The following is a 21,665-nucleotide window of genomic DNA, read 5'->3' as shown; positions in this document are numbered from 1 at the left end:
CACACCTCTGCTTCACAGCTGGAACGAAGCCCAGGACTATGTGAAACTTCAGACCAAGACTGTAGTAAGCAGCTCTACGCAGCCAGACGTCTGGGGATTCCTCTGCAGTTTTTTGTCAGGTTTTCTACTGAGAAAACGGTCCTTTTTTTTTTTTTTTTCCCCATGTTCCATGGAGTGCTGCGGGGCTCAGTTCCACCCAGAGTGCTGCCTTTTCTGGCAGCTGTACTTTTCCAAAGAAAGGAGAGAAAGGAGAGTGGATTTTACCACTGTCGGGTAAGACGAGTTGTAGCGCTGCCTTTAGGACAGTATTCCTTAGCTGATCTGTTTGGCAATGGCTTATTGCTACTGCACGTGTATGAAACTGCTCCTGTAGTGATCAAACAGAAAATTTATAGCTGGGGGAAAGTTTTGGCTAACTATAACGTTGGTGTAGATTCCAAATTTTTTACTAAGTCTGTGTTCTGAGTGAAACAATGCAGGCATTGATCTCTTGGTTCCTTTGGTTCTGGGGAACATGTGGTGATACTTTGCAGGGGGAAACTCCAGCATGTCAGACCTCTCATCAGTAGAGATAAAATGATTCTGAAGTGTTTTCTTGTGAAATATCCTTGATTACCTTTCCTTTTTATTATCTACCTTATCCCACTAGGCTTTATACTTCGAGGGAGACAAGGATTAACAATGACTTGAACAGTTCATTCACAATGCAGTACAACCACATTAGATAAGTGGTTACAGTGTGTTTGTCCTTCAACTGATTTTTACTTATCTTCTATTGTATGAGATGGAAGGCCTAATAACCTCAGTTTTGAATTGCACTCAGCTAATCTGCCATCATATTACCTGCCTCTCCTACTATAAATCTGGAACTTAAAACTGAGGTGACCATTGAATGTAACAATGGTTTGCTATCTGTATGCCACTGTACTCTGCCATTTGCTTTGTGATGAAAATGATTGGAGGAGTGTTATTTATTCAGTTATAGAAAGCAAAGTAGTGTTGGCTGATAAGTTTAAAAAAAAAAAAGTCTTGACTACTTAATAGTCAGTGAGCAACGAGGAGGGAAGCAGATCAGCATTTGGCTTTGGAAAATTCAATGTAATCAAATCTTTTTAAGAAATTTTATGGAGTTCAGCATAAAATACCTGTGGGCCCTGTACCTAGGATAACCTGTTTTACACTCCCTTGCTGCTGCACCAGCACCTTCAGTTTAGATGAAGAGTACAAACAATTGTTGAGAGTGAGAATTCAGTTTTGTTCCCTCACATAAGGATTCCAAGTTTTTTTGCTACAGGAGCAGTCTCCTGAGCTCTGAGAATGGGGTGATTTTGAAAAATCATTAAGCTGCAAGTTAGAAATTGGCTGCTTGCACGTGTCATGTACATAGAAACATTGTCATCTACACCAATACAGACAGAATTGTAGTTGTCATTGAATGCCTACATACATTTCTTGCCTATCTTTTCCTAGATTTGTTTGAATTGACCTTACCTAATTTGTACTTCATTGCTCTGTAAGCTCATCTTCTGATATGTTATAGCATTGATACACCTTGTCTAAAACATAATTATAAAAGGTGAAATAGGAGGTTCTGGCATACTGAGAGCAGAGCTTTGAGAGCGCAGGAAGGTATCCGTTGCATTATATGCCTTTAAATTATGATCCGAGTGAGGGAAATGTATCCTCAGTGATGTAATTGCTAGCTACAAGTAAATGGTTGTTAGAGACCTTTGGAAGGGACCTATGAACTTGTGACTATGTTGACAGATGGCGTGCAATAAAACAAGCCATGTTCTATCTTCGTGGAATTCTGTGCTGGTAATGTCTGTATTCAAGGTGGTAAACTACATTAGTGAAGATTGCTTTGGCAGCAGTGAGGATCTGATCATGTAGCTTCGCCTCTCAACAACCTGAAGAGTTGTGGCACATGTAGGGAGTCAGTGAGAGTAACCTATGGAATCTTGTATTCATTTCTGTAGTCATTTCCATAGCTTGAGGAGGCAGAAAGGAGAGCAGACTTTGCCTGAGAAGCTACTCTGTGGTTGAGAATAAATAAATGTGATTAAGAAAGGCTTAAAAATGAAGATGAAGCATCTGAGGAGCAGAACCTGAGATTAAAATTAGAAGCAAAGTCACATCTTACTGCCAGAAAGGGATGGGGGAAGGCAACATCTTGAACATGTTGATGTTGCAAAAGAAAGCTCTCTGATGGTAATGGTAATAGGCAAATAAGCTCAAATTATGTTATTAAGTTTTATTTGGCACTTGACTATGAAGAATCTTAGGCTATGCATGTAACTTTTACCCTTGGTGCTCACAGTGGATATCACTCAGTACAAAAAAGTTCAATGTACTAGGTATGTCTCAGGTTTTCTGTGTTGCTCAAGCCGTTTTGCAAAAGCTACCAAATGTCTTAAGGTGGTAAGAAATAAGGTAAAGTGCACAAGTATACAACGCCTAACAAGTACAGTACAATTCCATTTATTAGTTGGGGAACATTCATGAACAGTTTAACAGTTGAGGTTTCATTGTTTATTTTTATATCCTAATCAGTGATACCAAAGACTAATGTTTTTATAAAACATTTTGCACTCTGTAGCATTTTGTTGTAAGCAAAGATGCTAATGAACGTAGTTGTCAATGAATGCTTAGTTTATCTGAAATTAAACTTTGTGGTCTCAAGTTAACCACATAGGAAAAAAAAAATGCGGACCTAGTGACCACTTGTGGAATGATGTGGAAAACATTGTAAGAATAGAAAATATTTCTCTAGCTGGCTTTTGTTATGGCTGGGTTCATGTCATAACTGAATGGCATAATTCATGTCATTCTGTTCGTGAACCTTATGCTATTGCTTTTGTGCAATCTCTGCACCAAATCCTTTCAAGCCATTTTCTCTCATCATCCCCTGCCATTCACTCACTCCTCCTTCATGACCTTCTAGGATTTAGTCAGGTTTATATTCTTCCTCCCATGTGGTCATTTAGAAACTAATATTATCTGCCAAAAATAGCCGTATGAATGCTTTTCCAAACAAGGATAACATTTTGATCAATGCTGGTAAACTAACATGCACTTTTAAAAGTGAAGTTAACAGTAACAATTCAGAATGAACAGGAATTTGAGGTTCGTTCTTTCTTAAGCTGCCGTGACGTTTGTTTCTACAAGGAAGTGTCTTTTTCTTCCTTATTGTTAGCATGTGCTTTCTGCATACTCAGACAGTGCTATTAAGATCCTTGCCACATCTGCTATTACTCAAGCATGCATGGCAAGCCCTCTTAACGAACTAGTCAAGTCATTATGAAAATTACTTGAGGAGCTCTAGTTTCATTTTATCCTTCAGTAGGAATGAGCTAATGAAGTAAATAAAAATTGACCTATAATTAGAGGAAACACTAAATCAGGGACTTTTTCTGAAGTTACCTTAAGACATCGCTCATTGTCATGCTGAAAGGGAATTGTGTTTCCTTCTAGCCTCCTATAGCCTTCCTCCAGGACACTAAAAATACTTTGTATATTCCCAAACTGAGTCATTAATTGTTTATTTTTGTCTGTCTCTTCTGGTCCTTTTCTCTAAGTTGTCATTAGTGTGGTTACAGAATAGATATTGTAATTGAGGTACATGCTGAGCCATGTTCTTCCTATCTTTTCAGTGGGAGAAGCATCCTTACTACAACCTAACAGTAAAAGTCCTCAGAGCAAGAAACATCAAGGGAACAGATCTGTGTGAGTATTTAGTAAAAGTATTAAGAAAACAGATTCTTTGTTCAGCAGTCATCTGGTAACACGGGTATTATTGTTATGGGTTCTTTTTACCTACACGCTGTATTGCCTTGGCATCTACACAAAGGTTTCTATTGTAAAGCCTTAGCTATATTTGAAAGGCTTAATCTGAGGCCAAGATAAAGATTAACACCGTTACTTTGTGGAACAGAATCAGGTGAGTCCTGGTAACGTTGTGCTTCCCTGCTGTTTTTTTACACATCCTGCTGTGGTCTACTCAGTGTTCTTTGTCTGAGTTCAGCACTCAGATCATGGGAAATGTTACTGTTTCCACTGCTGAACTGTCTTCCTGCACCTGGAAGAAGCAATTTGCACTTAAAAAATAAAAATTGGAAGCTAGAATTTGTTAGTATACTTTTCTTTCATTTGTATATTTTGTTTGCATCGTTCTGTCATTCATCTAAATGGCACAGTCACTGCTATGTTTTAGGGGTCAATTGGCTGGAAAGCAGCTTGGCAGTAAAGGATCTAGGAGTCCTGGTGGACACCAAGTTGAACAGGTGTCAGCATCGTGCCCTTACCACTAAGAGGGCCAATGGTATCCTTAGCTGTGTTAGGAGGTGCCAGCAGGTCAAGGGCATGATCCTTCCACTGTACTCAGTACTGGTGAAGCCACACTAGAGTGCTGGGTCCAATGCTGAACTGTCTGCTATGAGAGAGATGTAAATATTGAAGTCTAATGAAAGGCCACTAAGGCGAATGGATTGAAGCATGTCTCTCATGAGGAAGTCTGAGAGAGCTGGAAGAGAAGGCTCAGGGTGATCTTACCATTGAGTACAAGTATCTGAAAGGAGAGTGTTAGGAAGATGGAGCAGGATTCTTTTCAGTAGTCCCCAGTGGCAGGACAAAGAGGCGATGGGCACGAACAAACTCATTATGTTCCACCTGAACATGAGGAAAAGCTTTTCTTTCTTTTTTTTTTTGTAACTGAGAGTGACTGAGCACTGACACAGGTTATACAGAGAGGCTTTGAAATCTCCATCCTTTAGGATATTCAATACTGAAGATGGCCTTAGGCAGTCTTCTTATCTAAGAGACACTGCTTGAGCAGAGGATGGAAAAGATGACTTCAAAGATCCCTCCCAGTCTCAGTCTTTCTGTGGTTCTTTGAAAGAATGCAGTTATGTGACTGCATGTGAAGCTAGACAAATAATGTGGTCTGGTTGTAGTTGTTGGAAAGCTCAGAAAATGAAATAGCCATAAAGGTTACCTTAACTCCTTTTCTATTATAGCTGCATTTTTCCTTGATGTTGTACCACTACTGGATTCTTGGTGCAAAGCAAAACTTGAAAAAAATGTGGTTACATACCATAATATAATATATTATAAGTTATATTTCTTAGTGCAAGTTCAGGGCAAATTAACAGAAGGAAGTTTTTAAATAGGTTGTATCAAATTAACAGGATTGCAACAGCAAGGAAATGATTTTGCTTTGGTTTTGGTATCAACACTCCTTTTCTGAAAATAAATTTAAAAGCTTTATGGTTTGGATGAACCAGGAAGAGAAATACTGGCACGTAACATCCAATTTACTGCTGTTTAAAGCTGTGAGCATCAAGTCATCTGCACTACAAGTCTCATCTTGATTTTGCACATTTATTTTTTTTTCTGATGCAATGCAATCTAGAAAGTGAAGAGCTCATGGGAAAGGGCATGTTTGAGTAACATAATTTTGTTGCGTCTCTGCACTCCCTGCTCTAGTGTCAAAGGCAGACTGCTACGTGGAACTGAAACTGCCCACTGCATCTCCCCATGTCTCCCGAACTCAGGTTGTTGACAACTCTGATAACCCAGAGTGGAATGAAACATTCCAGTATCGAATCCACAGTGCTGTCAAGGTAAGGAACGTGCTTGGTGGAGCTGGTTGAACCGTCTTTAGTTGTGTGTTGGCTTGCTTTAATACTTCATTCAAAACCAAAGGATCTTTATTACCCTCAAAAGCAGAGGGAGGTATAAGGTGATGGTCATCTTCAGTGGTACCAAAAGCTGTAATATCAGTCTAGTGGCAACTGCTATCTTTGACAAATAGCAGCTAGAATTTGCCTTAAGGGACTTTGTGATAAAACTCAGGAAAGGGAAGTTAGGATAATGTCTGAGAAAGCTGATGGAAATTTCCTGATACTGCAACTTAATTTTTGAGGGTTGCTTCTATTTTCACATTGTAACTGTTGCCTTCTTGTAGCCCTGCTTACTTTACACTGACTATTGTTTAGGACTCCAAGTTCAAATCACTCTGTCAGTTACCTCATTCAGTCAAGTCTAGGGATGAATTCCTATGATCAGGAAAAGCAAATCTCAGACTCCTAGTATAGACAGTCCTTCTGCTGTCTGAGCAGGACCTATTGGAGCACTGAACAAAGCTTCCAGACTGTCAGCAGTGATTCTCGAAGTAGACTCTAATGACAGAGGGAAGGAAACAGTTTCTTAGAGTATTGGTTTTAGCATGACGCCATTGCTCAGAAATAAACACTGCCAAATAGAAGCTTTGTGCTTAGTTATTCTGTAAGTCCTGTTGGAAGTAGTGAATTCCCTTCAGAGAAGGAAAGGGGATGGGGTACTGATTAATGCATAAAATGTCTATATTTTGCTGCTACTGAAGTTCGTGGAAGTGGCTCTTTGTCTTCACTTGAGGCTGTTTGTTTCTGTTTGGTTTTAGAACATTCTGGAATTGACCCTCTACGACAAGGATGTCCTAGTCAGTGATGAACTCACTTCCATCGTCTTCGATGTAGGAGGCATGAAGCTGGGTCAGCCCCTGCTGCGCACTTTCAAGTTGAAGGTTAGTCCTCAGATCTTCCCCGGTCAGCTCTGAATAGCTGCAGCTCATATTACTGAAGCGAGGCAGTGCATGCTTATTTATCTGCCTGTTGTTGAAGTCAGAAGGGGAAAATACATCAACAGATTATGGTATTATATATGGTCTTACTGTCATCTGAGGGTTTTTTTTTTTTTTTTTTCTTAAATAGGGGTTCTACAGTCTTTGGGGTGCCCAGCTAAACAAAACTTGGGATGGCTGCTGTCTTACAGAAGATGTTGAAATGCCTTTGTAGGTTTTGGCTGTTTCTAAACATGCAAAAGGGGCACAAGCTAGGCTTAAAATGAGCTGAATTTAGTCTGCAATCCTTTTGTGAACTGCAGACTACCTGATTTATTTGATCATTGTCAGTTTGCAGTAAAGTTTATTGCTTCAAAGGTTACTTCTGTGTTTAGTAACTGAAAAAAAAAAAAAGTGAACTACTGAGCACTATTGGTGAAGGGTGGACGGTTGGACTGGGTGATCCTGTGTGTCTTTTCCAACCTTGGTGATTCTATGATTCTAAAAGCTTATATACAGGATTATGTACAATTACATTTAATTTCCACTTCATAAGGATGATATTGGTGCCTATCAGCTGCTCTCAGTCCCTATGGGCTTGTTTATGGCCTCGCAATAATACAGCTTGTTTCACGTAGCTGAAGTCATTTCACCAGCCTGAACTCCTTTGGCACTGCTTCAAACACATTTCTATAATAGGCCTAGATTACAGATTTCTCAAAATCTGGCTTCAGTACTGTTGATACGACCAGAAGTTGACTGGTATATAGTTAGCAGGGAGGTGTTAGTCAGTTAGAATCATACAATGGCTTCAGTTGGAATGGACCATAAAGATCATCTAGTTCCAACCCTCTCATCACTGGGAAGTTGTCACAGGCCCTCTGAATGATTTGTGATCACAGGCATCTTACTAAAACCCTTGTTCCCGCTATCTGCAGAATGATTAAAAGGTAAACTTGATCAGTACTTGTGGAACTGGAAGCAGAAACTTCAGTGAAAGAGAATTGCTCACGTTGGCTTCTCCTTAGTCATTTTGAAAACTGATCTTGGTCAACCATTTATTGCATGCTATGACAGGAAAAGATTGCCGAATCAAAGTCGATGCGAGATGAAAGAAAGGCAATAACGAGCTGTGGGTGTAAAGAATTAAAAATACATGGGAGGAAACACAAAGTCTCCTGAAAGTGCTGTTTTTAGAGGCAGAACTGCAGTGGTACTTGAACTGGATAAGTGTTTTTTGATTGGTGGAATAATGGATCTGAGAGCCATTTATCTCATGATCACACACATGTATATTAATAGAAGATATGCCTGGTGGGAGAAGTATGTTTAAAAGAGCAACAAGAACAAAAAAGACAATCTGTAAAAGGAGAAAAACTTAATCTCTTGGGAAAGCTTGTCTTAATTGTATTTGAGTTTAAGGGTCACCCTTCTATTTTTAAAGGATAATGAAGAACTGGATGTAGAGTTCTATTTGGAGAAATGGTGAGTCATTTACCTGAAGAGCTAAACGAACCTGTACTCTTGAGAGGTGATTTTTGTTGCTTTTTGTGTGCAGCATAGACTTGTCCAAATAAAGGCTAATGCACAGTACTTCTCTGTGGTGCTTAAGTTGATCACCAGTGGCTGGCAGCAAACATCCTTAAAGTGCAGCCACCAAAATTTGTGGAAACCAAAGAGGAAATAAAATAAAAATTGACCTTATGGGAATAGCAGCACTGCAAAGGAAGGTACTTCAACAATATTTTTTTTCATGAGCTAAATCATTTAGAATTGAAAAGTTTGCATTCTTAAAGTATACAGGTGTTTATATTGCAAGGTTAGACGTGTGACAGTCTATCTAATCTCAGCTTATCTTTAGGTTTTCAAATAATAACGTGCACGTAGTGGCAGTGGAATTTCTCCTTCAGTAATTTCTCCTACTGCTCTGTCACAGAAAATAGTGTCAATCTAGTTTGCATAGATCTCTTGCATCAAGGACCTTCTTTTCCTGCTTCTTATCTAGACAGGTAGTTTGAAACGTATGATAATGCAAACTAAAACCAAAACTCACATGCATTAAATTTCTTCCTTTCACAGCTCAGATGCTCCTGCAGAGGTATTGACCAATGGAGTACTTGTGGTGAGTATACAGAAGTCAGTTATATGTACTGAGATTTACACCCGATGGTAGGTATTTAGTGGTAAGAGGACAAGAATTGTTTAGAATTGAAATCCTGCATTCAAATAACTCCAAATTCTCTCCAGCACTCCCCTCTAATTTTGAGTTTCATGTTTCAGTTTTTGAAACTTTAAGCCAACTCACAGAGGTTTTTTGTTGTTGTTTTTGTTGTCCTTCCCCCTTCCCCCCTCCAGTGAGAATATTTAAAAGACATAAAGGTGTTTTTGGTGAATCTTGTGGATGGTCCTGAATTTTCTAGCCCAGATGCTGGCTGGGTATAGTCTTCCTCCTTAACATTTCTAGGATTTTTTTTAGTGCCACTTTTAAGTAGGTGATAACCCTTGTGATATTTTTCTGTTCTCTTGGGGAAAACAAACTGAAAAAATGGTATATTATACATTAAAAATACCTCTCTTTGCACCAAAGGAAAGAGACTCAAATGATGATTTTATTTTTTTTTTAATGAGGAAAAAAGGAATGGAAACGTCTATCATTGTCAAAATAAAGAGTTTTAACCTTTTTTTTTTTTTCTGGAAAAAATTGCTAGTTTGTAGTAGTACAATTCTGCAGAATACTTCACAATAGAGAGCCCCTTGTATTCATACTTACCTCAGCAAATCAGTCCTCTATTCAAGCTGTGGAGGAATTTCCTATCTTTCTGAGCGTCTATGACCAACTAAATATCTCATTGGCTGTTCTTGAAGGGAAGCTGATGACTGGTTGGTGTGAGAGACTAAATTTCTTGAGGATGTGAATCATCTAGTACAGAAAGTCATGGCTGGATTTATGCAGTGATTTCTAGGCTCTGAACAGATTCTGAATAGGAACTTGCATGTGCATTTAAAAAAAAAAGATGAGAAAGATTGTGAACTTGTACATATGAAGTGCTGGTTGCAGAAAACAAAAACAAAAATACAGCATAATAATAAGAAAATGAAACAAAAAAACTGGAATAGGAAGAATGCTTCTGGTTCTGAAATGAACAAATAATCTGTTTCTGTTGAAACTATACTTTTTATTTGGAAGATTAGTGTAATCCCTAATCTCTTTTGTGATATATTGCATTTGTAAACTTGATTCCTACTATAGTGGATGGATTAAACTTCAACTAGAAAGTGAACTCAGACCTTGTAGCCAGAGCTGGTTTCTTCTTTTTGTAGGTTCATCCTTGTTTGTCGCTCCAAGGCACCCTCAACAAAGAGGGAAAAATGAAAGAGAAACAGCAAGGTATGATTGGATTTTAAGCATGTTTTTTCCATGAGAGAGAGAGGACGCTTGATACTGTCTATATAGTGCATTCTTACTGATTACAAAATTAACTTCTTAGGCTAGTTTAGTATTAAAAATAAAAGCCAAGTAATATTCGGTTGCTTCCATTGGGTGCCTTGTGAGGGAGACCTGAGTCTTTGCTTGTGTTCTCCTAGTCTCAACTACGTTTAATAAGAGTAGTTTGGAACCTAATTTGGAACATTTAAATAAATGGATTCTGCTGTCTAAACTTCTTATTTTAACACACAGGTAACTGTGAGGTCAAGCTGTCTGTTCCAGGGGCATATCAGAAGCAGTTGTGTATTCCTTGGAGTCTGGACAAAGAGGAGGAGTGTGGAACCTCCTTTGTCTTTCATGTGGACAAAGAAATGCATTCGGAACTACAAGTGGAACTGGAACAAACCATATCTTTCCTGGAGGTAAGCAGCTGTGCTGACTGCTATAAAGTTTATGCACACTTTTAAATAAATTCACCCTGAAACCGGCATCTCCAGTCCATGGAAAAGCCTTTAAACATAGATTCAATATGCTCAATTTCATCATAAGAATGCCAGGGACCTTCAGATGTCAAGGAATGTCAGTTTTGGATATATTCATATAGCCATAGCATTAACAATTTTTCTGGAGAGCTCAAATGGCATTTTGTTTTTCATTAGGATGGAATGAACCCTGATGTTGAAAAGCATTCTACGGTTCTAGGACAGGGGACTCTGCCACTTAATTCCCTTCCTATTGGAAAAAAAGTTGATAGAGTTGTTTCTCTGGGAGAGGTAATGTGAACGATTTTTATATATATTTTTAACATACTTCAGATGTTGCCCTTCTCCTGTAGACATTTCGAAAGTTAATTGAATGTGATTCTCAAGAGTGCTGTTTTCTTGTATCTCAAGAATGATGTAGAAAGCTCAGTGAAGCTCATTTTAAAATATATTTTCATGATTGGGTCTTGCAAAAACAAATTCAATGGAAATGGCTGAAATATCAGAGCAGAAAAGCAAGAGGCTTGCAGAAGTCATGAATGCACTCAGAGAGCAGAGTGAAAACATGTTTGTTTGCTGTGGAGACTACTGAAAATGTCTGAAATAGATTGAAGATAAAAATGTTCCACAGATGAGTGTTTTGTGGGTGAGAGTGCTGTTCCTGTTAGTATCTGGTGACAACGCTGATATAATAACTTACAGTTAGTAGTACAACCTATGAAGTTGTTATCAATTGCAGAATTTGTTCTGTTTTTACAGGGAGAAAATTTGGATATAAGTTTGAAAGCTGAAGAGAGGTGAGTGGGAACTCCAGTGCTCTCTAAAATGAGAGAAGAGCTTTATTCTTATAGTGAAGGACCGTGCCTGCTGATCTGGGAAGTGCCACTGCCTCAATGCATCTCTTGAGAACAGATTAAAGAAAAAATCTTGGTTGTTTTTCTTTTGGAATCTGTGATTATTATTTTTGAAGGTACTTTCTCGGAGATTGGTTTCAATCCTGCTGAAACTGGGGCAAACTTTTCTGTTTTCTTACAACTTAAACACATAAAATATGGTTAGCTGATATTTTAAATATTATGTAACTTTGATAGCTGCAGATAATTCCCAGAATATACACGGTGCTGTACTGACAAATAGGAGAGGACAGCTCAGAGTGTGAAGAGCTTGGATGGATGCAAGGTGTCCAGACATTCAAAGTCTGCAAGAAGTTTTTCACACAGAGGGTGGTGACGCACTGGAACAGGTTGCCCAGAGGTATTGTAGATGCCCCATCCCTGAAGGCATTCAGGGGCAGGCTGGATGTGGCTCTGGGCAGCCTGGTCTAGTGGCTGGCAAGCCTGCACATAGCAGGGGGGTTGAAACTCGATGATCATTGTGGTCCTTTTCAACCCAGTCCATTGTATGATTCTACGATTTGTTTTAAAGTTACTGTCTTTATTTCTTCCTTCATGTTAATGCTGTGATCTCAGTTGCTCCTTATACGATCTTCCTTCAACCACTGAGAATTTTTTTCTTCCTTTCTGTGAAATTCCCAAAGCTTAGGCTGAGTGATTGCTTGAAACAAATATTGTAATTGGACATTAAGGAAGAAATACTGCAGAGAGGTTTTTCATTTTTAATTCTTGTTAAAAATAGCTAGTCTTGCATGTTACAGACAACTTTTCAGGTGATAGTCATCTCATAGTTTGATCCAGTGATTCAGATCGCCACTTAAGATATACTTTCAGAAATTACTTTTCCTTGGAAATGACAAACCTTTGGAAACTCTGCGGGTTTTCTTCTTTTAATTTCTATTTCAGCACTTGGGATCTAGATGTACGACTGGGTTTTGACCTCTGTAAAGGGGAGAGAGAATTTGTGGACAAAAGGAAGAAAAGAGTTTCTGAAGCACTGAAGAAGATTCTTAACTTAAAGCAGTTGCCCCAGAGAGATGAGGTATTGAACACAGTGAGAAACTGATACAAATCCTTTGTGCATGGCTGGTAGTTAGTAAGGGTATATAGGATTCTTTGCCTGTAACCAACAGAGTGTGGCTTGCACTTACCATGGGGGATCCCTGCAACATTTCAGTTCTGAAGTCTCAAATCTTGTATTTCTGTAGGATGTGTGTTCTTTTGACAAACAAAAACTTGAAATTTCAGAATGGATGTACCTTGTCTGAGTTCTTGAGTCTTGGGCTTTGATCTCTGGATTATCTTGGGAAAGTCAACTTCAGAATGGTTTAATTGTGAACGTTGTCACAGAGAAGCCGCTTCCAAATTGCTTATTTGGTGACAGTGCTATATCTAGATAACCTGATGCATTGTCCTGTGAACTTTAGGTGCTCTTATGAGAAACAGTGCCTTTTTTTTCTATTCTAGCATGTGTATTCTGTGGCATGCAAGTAAATGTGCAGTAACATACGTAACAACTTCAGTAAGTTACTGCTGCTGGAATTGCTGCTGTTTTTATAGCAATCAATTAAATTACAAAATAGAGAAAGTGCTGATTGAAATCTAACCTGAAATTAATATAAGTAGATATTATGTTTCTTACACAGGATTAGTTCTGTTTAACTGGTGATTTACTGGCAATTCAAAAGCCTGTGATTAATTCCTGCGTTTGCTGACTGCAGGTTCCAGTTGTAGCAGTACTGGGGTCTGGAGGTGGGATGAGAGCTCTGACATCATTCTACGGCAGCCTAGCTGGCCTTCAGCAGCTGGGCCTTCTGGATGCTGCAATGTATCTGAGTGGGATTTCTGGCTCTACTTGGTAAGCTGCGTGAAGTGCTGACTCCAGAAACTTAGTTGAATATGTTAGTGTTTATGCAAAAAATTAGTCCAGAACTGTACCTTTGCCATCTGTAGACAATGAACTTAAATATTTCATCAGATCTCACCTGAGAGTTCTGATATCAATCCCAAAGACATCCTAAAATCTATTATCACTTCTCACCCATATGGCTATTGGCTATATTTATGAATCTACTGCTTTTGCAAGCATGGCAATTGAATATTTGAACTTACTACCTTGATAAAGCTGCTGTGTATTCTCTCAAATGCTTGATTTCAAAAGATTTCACGATTTGCTTGCTGTTGCTAGGAAGATAACAAAGATGCTTCAAGTCTGGAAACACATCTGTGCAGACCACTATGTTGCTACCTTACAAAATGATATATACAGCTGTGTAGGGGAATAGTGCTGGCTTTAGTACTCTGGAGCAGTGTGTTGAGGTGTCAGACATGGTTAGAATGTTTCAATAGATCAGTTCTTAGAGTTCGTAGTGAAATCATCCTTCATACAACTACGCATTGTTTTCATGAAATGATTTCACTGAGGAGTTGTGCAGCCTGACAATATAATCCCCCCCTTCCAGATCTCTGTGCAACCTGACAATAAAATATTCCCTTCTAGAACTTTGTGCATTAGCTCTGATTCATGTCATTAGTATTCTTGCACTAATTTCATGATCTGGTCTGCGCCTTCTGATTCAAAGCCAGACTGTGAAACAGGTTTAGTTATCTGCTAATCAAGCACACAAACTAGTTTTTCATTTTAATGAGACCTATGTTCTGATAAAGGTTATGACCTCCACTGCTGTATGCAATAGCAGTCTTGCTGTCTGCTAGTTGTCAGGTTTTTCAGTATGTTTTAAAGCATGAAGATCCATTATTTCTGTCTCTCGATGATCGTTTATTTTTTAGCTAGGCTTCTCAAGCCAAGGAGTAAGTTTTACTCACAGGAGTAATAATATCTAGCTAAAATTCTTTGTTTACATAAAGGCCATTTTTACCGATGATATTTAATGTAAGTATTTTCAGGTGTTTATCAACATTATATCAAGACCCGAACTGGTCACAGAAGGACCTTCGAGATGCAATTAACAGAGCTCAGAGGGCTGTATCTAGCAGCAAAGGAGGGGCATTTTCCCCAGAACGACTGAAGTACTATTTCCAGGAGTTGAGTGCAATGGAGAGTAGCGGACGGAAAGTTTCCTTCACAGACTTGTGGGGCCTTATTGTGGAGTATTTCTTACAACAGAAGGTAATAGAGTTAGTTTGGATGTGTACTACTGTTTGTCTTCTACTTGGGACCTTTGCAGACCTGTACGTTGAATGTCAAGAAATTAGATGCTCTCCAGCTTTGTAGGCTGATCTGGAATAGGCAGAATCGTAGAATAAACATAGGGAGTTCTTGCTTCTGTCTGCCTCAGTTTTTCCAGCACTGTTCTTGGTAAAGAATTTTGTAGCTTTGTATATTAACGCTATAGAAAAATGGAGTGTGTGTTTGGAATAACTTGTTAAAGTAATAGCTTTTGTATTGGACGCATTAAGCCTGAAAGAATGTTGGTGTTGATTTTGCAAAACTGTATCACTATGCAATATTTATTATGCTAATTGAAATCAGAGGATTATTAGCTTATTAATAACACCTGACATTCTAAATATTCTGTCAAAACCTAACCATATGCATAGGCAGAAGGAGGAAGGGGGACTTCGAATTAGCAGTAATGCTTGATGCTAAGAAGCAGCTTCAAATAATTCAAATATGAGGACAGTTTGTATTACTTAGTGTGTTTCTTATTCCTTGCTTGTAACCAGGTAGATCCATCAAAGCTGTCTGATCAGCAAGAAGCAGTGAAATGGGCCCAGAACCCTTATCCTATCTATGCAGCTGTCAATGTGAGACCCAATATTAGCAGTGGTGACTTTGCAGGTATGAATGTGGCAGCTTTATTTTGGCTTGCAGAAGTCCATAAGTTCAATTCACCTGTGTAGCTCCAGTCCTAGTCACTTGTAACTTTAAATATAAGGCAGCAAGCACTTGTAGATGTAAAGAGAGAGGGACACCAGTGCTCGTGTACACCTGCGTACCACTACTGGTCTTTTATTTTTCCATTGTTATTCTTTTGTTCTGGAGAAAGATGTGTATACGTGAAGAAAAATTTTAAAGCAGAACTTGAAGGACAATTAATTTCACTTCTAAATATTTGTAGAAGGCTTTCAAGCGTGAGGGTCATTGCAGTGTGCAGACAACTCAGGAAGCATAACACGAGGTCAACAGAAATGTGAAATCAGTACTTTAAAAGTTGATGGTAAATAGTGAGCAGAGCTTACTAGCAGCAGCACAGCTGAGAAAAGTGAAGTGGCTTCCCTTAGATGTGATGAAAAAGGTTTAGAGTAGAGTTGAAATAGGCAGGATATTTCTGAAGTAACAAAGTCAAGATGGAGTGAAATATTTTGGGTTTTTTTTTCCCAGAAGCCAGGAAGAAAGGAGGTTGTATTGAGTCAATGAAAGCCTGGACAAGAGTTTATATTAATGTTGCTTATCTAAAATGGAGGCTCCCTGGAAAGAGTGACAGGGAAATCCACAGTGATAGTAAAAGAAGTGGAGGTAGATTCCCTTCTGCTCCCCCTGCCCTGCCATGTGAACATTGATTTCAGCAGTAAAGTGTTTACATGTATGTTTACTCTGAGGTGAGCAAGTCCTCACTGATCTGTTGGCTCTTTCTTAGAATGGTGTGAGTTTACTCCCTATGAAGTTGGGTTTCGCAAATATGGGGCTTTTGTCCGAACGGAAGACTTTGACAGTGAGTTCTTCATGGGAAGGCTCATCCAGAAACGTCCAGAGCCTAGAATTTGTTTTCTGCAAGGTATGAACTTACAGCAGTGTGTAAAACAGCTTTTAGGACTCACTAACTTTTTAAATTTTGATCTCTTCCTAAAGAATCTGAAGAGAAAAAAATGTCAAATTATTCTCCACAGGTTTAGCCACTGTTTTATAGTATTATAGTCATATATTCCTATGTATGTAAACAGATTCTTTAAAAAGCCAATCATGTCCCATCACTTTTATAGTCATACTTGTAGGAGTTTGTTCTCTGCTGTAACGTGCTACTTCATTCCATTAACATCTTTTCTATTCCTTACCTATCAATTTTTTTAATAGGTGATACCTGTTTGATAGAAAATTGTTTACTTTCTGTCAACTTTATATTCTGTGTTATTAAAGATGCCTTTTAAGTTTGCTTGGGTAGAATACTTTTCAGAACCTAAACAGGATGGAGTATTCAGAGTGTTAGTTTAATGTTTGGTGACAAACTGAGAGCGGACGTTGCTCTCCGTTGCTAAACAGGATGTACATGGTAAGTAGAGATCCTTTCCCTCAGATAAAATGAAATTCTTTTGGGAATAAATTACTGTAGATGAAAATCAAGGGCAGGGCATGGTGGGGGTGGGGTGGTCAGGGAGGGCTACTACTTTCCTCAAAGTTGAAGCGAATTGTCCTGTTCTTCCTAACAACTTCATTTGACATAACATTGTTCTTTTCCAAGGTTGCCCTTGGAAAGATACTCAAGGTTTCTTGGCATTTACTGCATACTTGCCTGTAAATGTTGTGTTGCTATCTTCCTAAAACTAGTGCCTGTTTGTGCCTGAGTAACAAATCAATTCAATCATGATATGCCCCTTATAAGTTCAGTGCAGGAAATGAGTCAAAATCAGATTAGTTGCTAGAAATGCTGCTGTTAGTGAATTTGATTCTATAGGTCTTGGTGTTAGGCTGGGCTCTCCAACTTCCCTTTGTTGTGATCATAGATGTCCTTACAGGCTTTGCATTGAAGGACTGTACCCTGTTTGAAGCATCTTCCTTGAAGATGTCTGCAGGCAGTGACAATCTATATACAAAGATATTCTTCTTTTGGTTCAGAAGATCTTTAGGCCCTGCAAAGCTCTTAAGTCTTTCTTAAAGCTGCTACTTCAATCAGACATTCTCATGTTGCTCTCAATTCAATCTTGCTTGGAGTCTGCTCTGGAAACCTTGGTAATCTGTCTCAGTAGTTTTGCATAGCAAACTAGGCACTAAGTCTCTTATAGCTCCCCACATCTCTCTACCCAGTCTGCTGTTGATCCTAACTGTCAAAAACTTCTTTAGATCTTTTCATTCTCTTTGCATCTTTTCTCATTGAAGAGCTTCTCTTTCATGGAAGTTTCTGTATTTACAGAATAGTGGGGGTCAAATGGCAGCCCTCTCCATGACAGATGGCAACTGAGTTACAAACCTTTTACAAGCCTTTTTGCACCGGAAAAAGCCTTTTAATTATTGAAGTATAATTCATTTCTCCTGCAGGAATGTGGGGCAGTGCCTTTGCTGCAAGCTTAGATGACATCTGCTTGAAAGTGGTTGGTGTAGGACTGAGCTTTCTAGATCCATTCAAAGATGTTATCAAAGTTATAGGTAAGAACACTCTTTAAAACTGCTGGGTTTTTCTGAAGATTCCTGGGTTTGGAGTGACTTTAGAAAGTAATGTGACTCAAAAATGTACTACATGTTGGTTTTGAAGACCAGCATTTCCTGTTGTTCTGTGTATTAATCCATACTATCAGACACGGAGAGTAATGGTAGTTTTTTGTTTACTTTATATTCTTTTTTTCTATTTTTAATTTTTTTTAACCTGACCTTGACTAGAAACTTTGTCTAATTCTGGGAGATGTCTTGAGCATGTTTTGCAATTCAGGGGGTCTTAATCATGAGGAAAGAAGAACAGAAGCTATACATGGAGGTTCATAATGGAGGTGAAAAATAAGTTTTCAGTTCACTTCTTAGCTTGATTTAATTTTTTATATATATATATATATATATATAATATAAATTACTGTATAATAGTAATTATATATAATTACTATATATATATTACATATATATGTATATCCATATACATATTATATATAATTACATATATATATATATATATATATATACTTACTAACATTGGATAATCTGGTTGTACATTTGTGTTCTCCATTTGTACAATACCTCCCTAGTAGTGAAAAGGAAACTTATTAAAAGCTGAGAGATGTTCAAGTGTGTTTTTATAACTCTGTAGTGAATAGTGGTAGGAGAGATTTTTTCTTCTTTGCAGCCCCAGTTGTTTTGTTGCTGTAACTATAAATGTGACTGAAGTGATGACTGTTAGTTGTTACTTGCTAACAAGAGTTTTTGTGTGGATTTGAAATTAAAATGGACAGTGATTTGTGTAATTCCCTCTAAATGCAGTGAGTAAATATCCAACTATAGAAAATACAGCGATTTAATTACAATACTATTTAATTAAAGAACAAAGTCAGCCTTAGGAAAACTGGTTAAACTTTGTAGAAAAGAGGTCTGATTGAAATGAAGGAGCTGCTTGAGCATTTGCTATGTATTTGGTACCTTTTGTGGTTTCTGTAGATGACTGCAGAAGATTTCATTTCCGAGATCCAACACGGCTGAAGACGCGTTTGATTGTACCTGGGGGCCCCTTGTTGCAAATCTTCCAGGATTTCTTCAAGTCCCGGGTCACGTGTGGAGAGACCTTCAACTTCATGCATGGATTATATCTTCATAAAGATTATGTTAAAATCAAGGAATTTGTGGTTTGGAGAGGTAAATGAACCTGTGTATGTCTGGGATGTAAAATAGTATGTTAATGTTCTGTAACAGGCAATGTTACAGAATGTAAGAAAGATTGACTTTGTCCCACTGAAGTCAGGGAATTTACCCCTCCTTATGTCAAAGCAGAAATTTGATCCACTGTGTGTATTCTGTCATGTGAAGCAAACTCATTATTGGACATTTATGAGCCCGTCTCAGTACATGTTATAATGTGTTGTTTTTTTTCTTACAGCCCTAGCATGATCTATGTTGCTTGTAGTCGGCGGTGTGTAACAAAGCATTATAGTTACTTGTGTTACTTGGAGTATCTTTCAGGCACTCATCTGGATGCATTTCCCAACCAGCTGAGCCCCATGGAGGAGAACTTATATTTAGTGGATGGTGGCTTTTCTATCAACTCTCCCTTTCCACTGGTACTTCAACCAGAGAGGGATGTGGATGTTATTTTGTCATTCAATTTTTCCTGGGAAGCTCCATTTGAGGTAAGAGACACAGCACTGTTACAGGAAGATGAAAGTGCAGAATCATGTTCACGATGACAGCAGATCAGTTGATGTTGAATGCAGACACTACTGAAAGACTGCGTTAAAATAAATCCTCATCACTTGAAAATGCTGTTGTACCATGCTTTTTGCTCTCAATATTATAAGGAGATTGGAAATGACAACTGCATGATTCAATTCAGAAGTTTATCATGTTACCTAAAATAAGAATATTTGTTTAGTTTATAAGATTCTTGTTGCAGTTGGTGACTTTGTTCATGCAAGCAAGTTTTCCTTTACATACAGGTGTTTATTTTTAAGTGTAGAGAAATTATGTATACCTAGAGTAGTAAAGCATAAAAAGCTGCAAACTGTTGATGTTTGGTGACAGTTTTTAGTTCTATTCTTCCGTATCACCAGCCAGAGAAATTGTTTTGTGCAATCTGGAAGATGGGTTTCTGTCACTTATTTTGTGAAAGAGCCTCTGCCTTTGAAGATTGTAGCTACAGTCGTAGTGGTTGGCTGGTATTCTATCAGAATGACACTTGTTCTTTGACAACAGGTTTTAGAGCTGACTCAGCAATATTGCGAGGAGCGGGAAATACCTTTTCCAAAAATTGAAGTGAGTGAGGAAGATGAGAAGAAGCCCAAAGAGTGTTATGTGTTTCTGGATGATGATAATCCAAAGGCTCCCATTGTGCTCCACTTCCCATTGGTGAATGACACCTTCCAGAAATACAAAGGTCCAGGTAAGGAGCTTTGCCTTCAGCTTCCAAGCACTTTGGATCATAAAGGAGCTGAAATCCCTGAGGAAGAAAGTGTTTCTTTCTTTAGGGAAAGGACTGTGGTTTAACTGAGCAATCAGCTGTGATATCCTCCTCACATAAAAGCACAAGCCTATTACTGCTGACATCTTGTTTTTTCTTGCTTCAGGAGTGAAACGTGAGTCAGAAGATGAGAAATCCTTCGGTGACTTTGTCATTGAGACAAAAGATTCTCCTTACCGTACGCTAAATTTCACCTTTGAGCCATATGATTTCAGCAGGTTAGTGGAAGTGAATCGCTACAACGTTCTGAACAGTAGTGACACTCTCCTCAAAACCCTCAATTTAGCTCTGCAACGGAGGAAGCTGAAGAATGTCATCAACACAGCCAACACGTGAGCAGCTTCCATCGCTGGGAATAAAGACAGGCTGCAGTGCTCAAACCAGAAACTGTCTTTCTGAGAAGGGAGTAGTGAACGTGACACTGAAATTTCCCTCAACGTGCCGTGCCCTTAGACAAACCCAAGAGATAATGATGTTGTACAGAGCAACAGAGTGTGTTGCTGTGTTAAACAGGAAATAGAGGTATGTTTGTGTGGTGAAGAGTAGAGTTACCTAGCGCAGTTTTTCATCTAACAGTGGCTGATTTCTAGATAAATCCATGCAGAGTGCAAGCATCTGGAGATAATCTTCAAAATTCCACTGGTTTGTGGATGAAGGATTTTTTTGTCAAAAGTATGAGGAAACACCGATTTCTTCCATACCTTTCTTGTTTTTTGAACCTTCATTGAGTGTTCATTTACATCATCTGGCCTTGAATTCCACTCATTGTAACCATGCACTGAGAGAGAAAAAGTGTCCTTTTGCTTTCAACTTGCTACTGGCTGACGCCTATGTATTTGAAAACATAGGAAGGAAGGCTCCTAGGAAGACTCCGAATTAGATTTATTTTTTTTCTTTATGCTTTCATACTTGTGCTTGCAGTTCAGATAGACCTTTGCTCAGGGAATCAAGTTGTGTGTTTTCATGTTACAGAAACCTTGTTGGTCAAGGTAGGAATGCTTTATAAATGTTAATAAATAAAATAACATCAGGTGGTGGTATGCTGAAGGGGGGAATTGACCTCCCTTTACAGAAAGCTCAGAGAAAAGGACTGCATTATAGCACTGAATAATAGCTAATACAAAAGGCTGGCAAAGCAGTGTTGTTTACTGTTTTGGCTTTTATATGGAGCTGTACATACTGATTTCGTATTTGAAAACTGAGGACAGGAATTTTTTCTTTTTCTGAAATGGTGTAAAGACATATGAACAGATATGGTTCTTGATTCCTTTTTTATATGTGTTCCTCTGCTAATAAATTTCACTTTTGATAACATGCTTTTCACAATTATTAGTACTTGACATACATTTCCTTTTTATTTTAAAGACTAAGCAGAATGTGAAAATAATAACATAACATATAAAAGAAATGTTATTTCTTTTATTACTTCATTATAAC

General features: G+C 38.3%; 1 protein-coding gene across 3 annotated transcripts; it reads left to right on the top strand.

The window, feature by feature from the left end:
• Nucleotides 1-50: 50 nt before the first annotated feature.
• On the top strand, nucleotides 51-21,540 carry PLA2G4F (phospholipase A2 group IVF). Of its 3 annotated transcripts, none has more exons than XM_426428.7 (20): nucleotides 51-273; nucleotides 3,654-3,726; nucleotides 5,485-5,621; nucleotides 6,440-6,562; nucleotides 8,043-8,083; nucleotides 8,678-8,720; nucleotides 9,920-9,986; nucleotides 10,278-10,447; nucleotides 10,685-10,798; nucleotides 11,267-11,304; nucleotides 12,307-12,442; nucleotides 13,122-13,258; nucleotides 14,308-14,530; nucleotides 15,088-15,202; nucleotides 16,002-16,139; nucleotides 17,615-17,722; nucleotides 18,716-18,910; nucleotides 19,235-19,401; nucleotides 19,964-20,150; nucleotides 20,335-21,540. In XM_426428.7, exons 1-20 carry the CDS (start codon nucleotides 163-165, stop codon nucleotides 20,562-20,564), a joined length of 2,553 nt encoding a protein of 850 aa, XP_426428.2. In that variant the 5' UTR covers nucleotides 51-162; the 3' UTR covers nucleotides 20,565-21,540. The 3 variants fall into 3 exon arrangements, with proteins under 3 accessions (XP_426428.2, XP_040557835.1, XP_040557836.1); XM_040701901.2 differs by having other exon boundaries at nucleotides 14,299-14,530; XM_040701902.2 differs by lacking the exon at nucleotides 20,335-21,540 and having other exon boundaries at nucleotides 14,299-14,530; nucleotides 19,225-19,401; nucleotides 19,964-20,102.
• Nucleotides 21,541-21,665: the final 125 nt, after the last annotated feature.

Source organism: Gallus gallus, chromosome 5 (assembly GCF_016699485.2).
Source record: "Gallus gallus isolate bGalGal1 chromosome 5, bGalGal1.mat.broiler.GRCg7b, whole genome shotgun sequence".
NCBI lineage: Eukaryota > Metazoa > Chordata > Aves > Galliformes > Phasianidae > Gallus > Gallus gallus.
The sequence above is the reverse complement of the archived record's forward strand: the minus strand, read 5'-3'. Positions and strand labels throughout refer to the sequence as shown.

Excerpts from the sequence above, each read along its gene's own strand:
- PLA2G4F (XM_040701901.2), top strand. The coding sequence starts at position 163 with ATGTTCCATGGAGTGCTGCGGGGCTCAGTTCCACCCAGAGTGCTGCCT. Across the intron at positions 5,622-6,439 it reads GAATCCACAGTGCTGTCAAG|AACATTCTGGAATTGACCCT; the intron begins GTAAGGAACGTG and ends GTTTGGTTTTAG. Across the intron at positions 14,531-15,087 it reads AGTATTTCTTACAACAGAAG|GTAGATCCATCAAAGCTGTC; the intron begins GTAATAGAGTTA and ends GCTTGTAACCAG.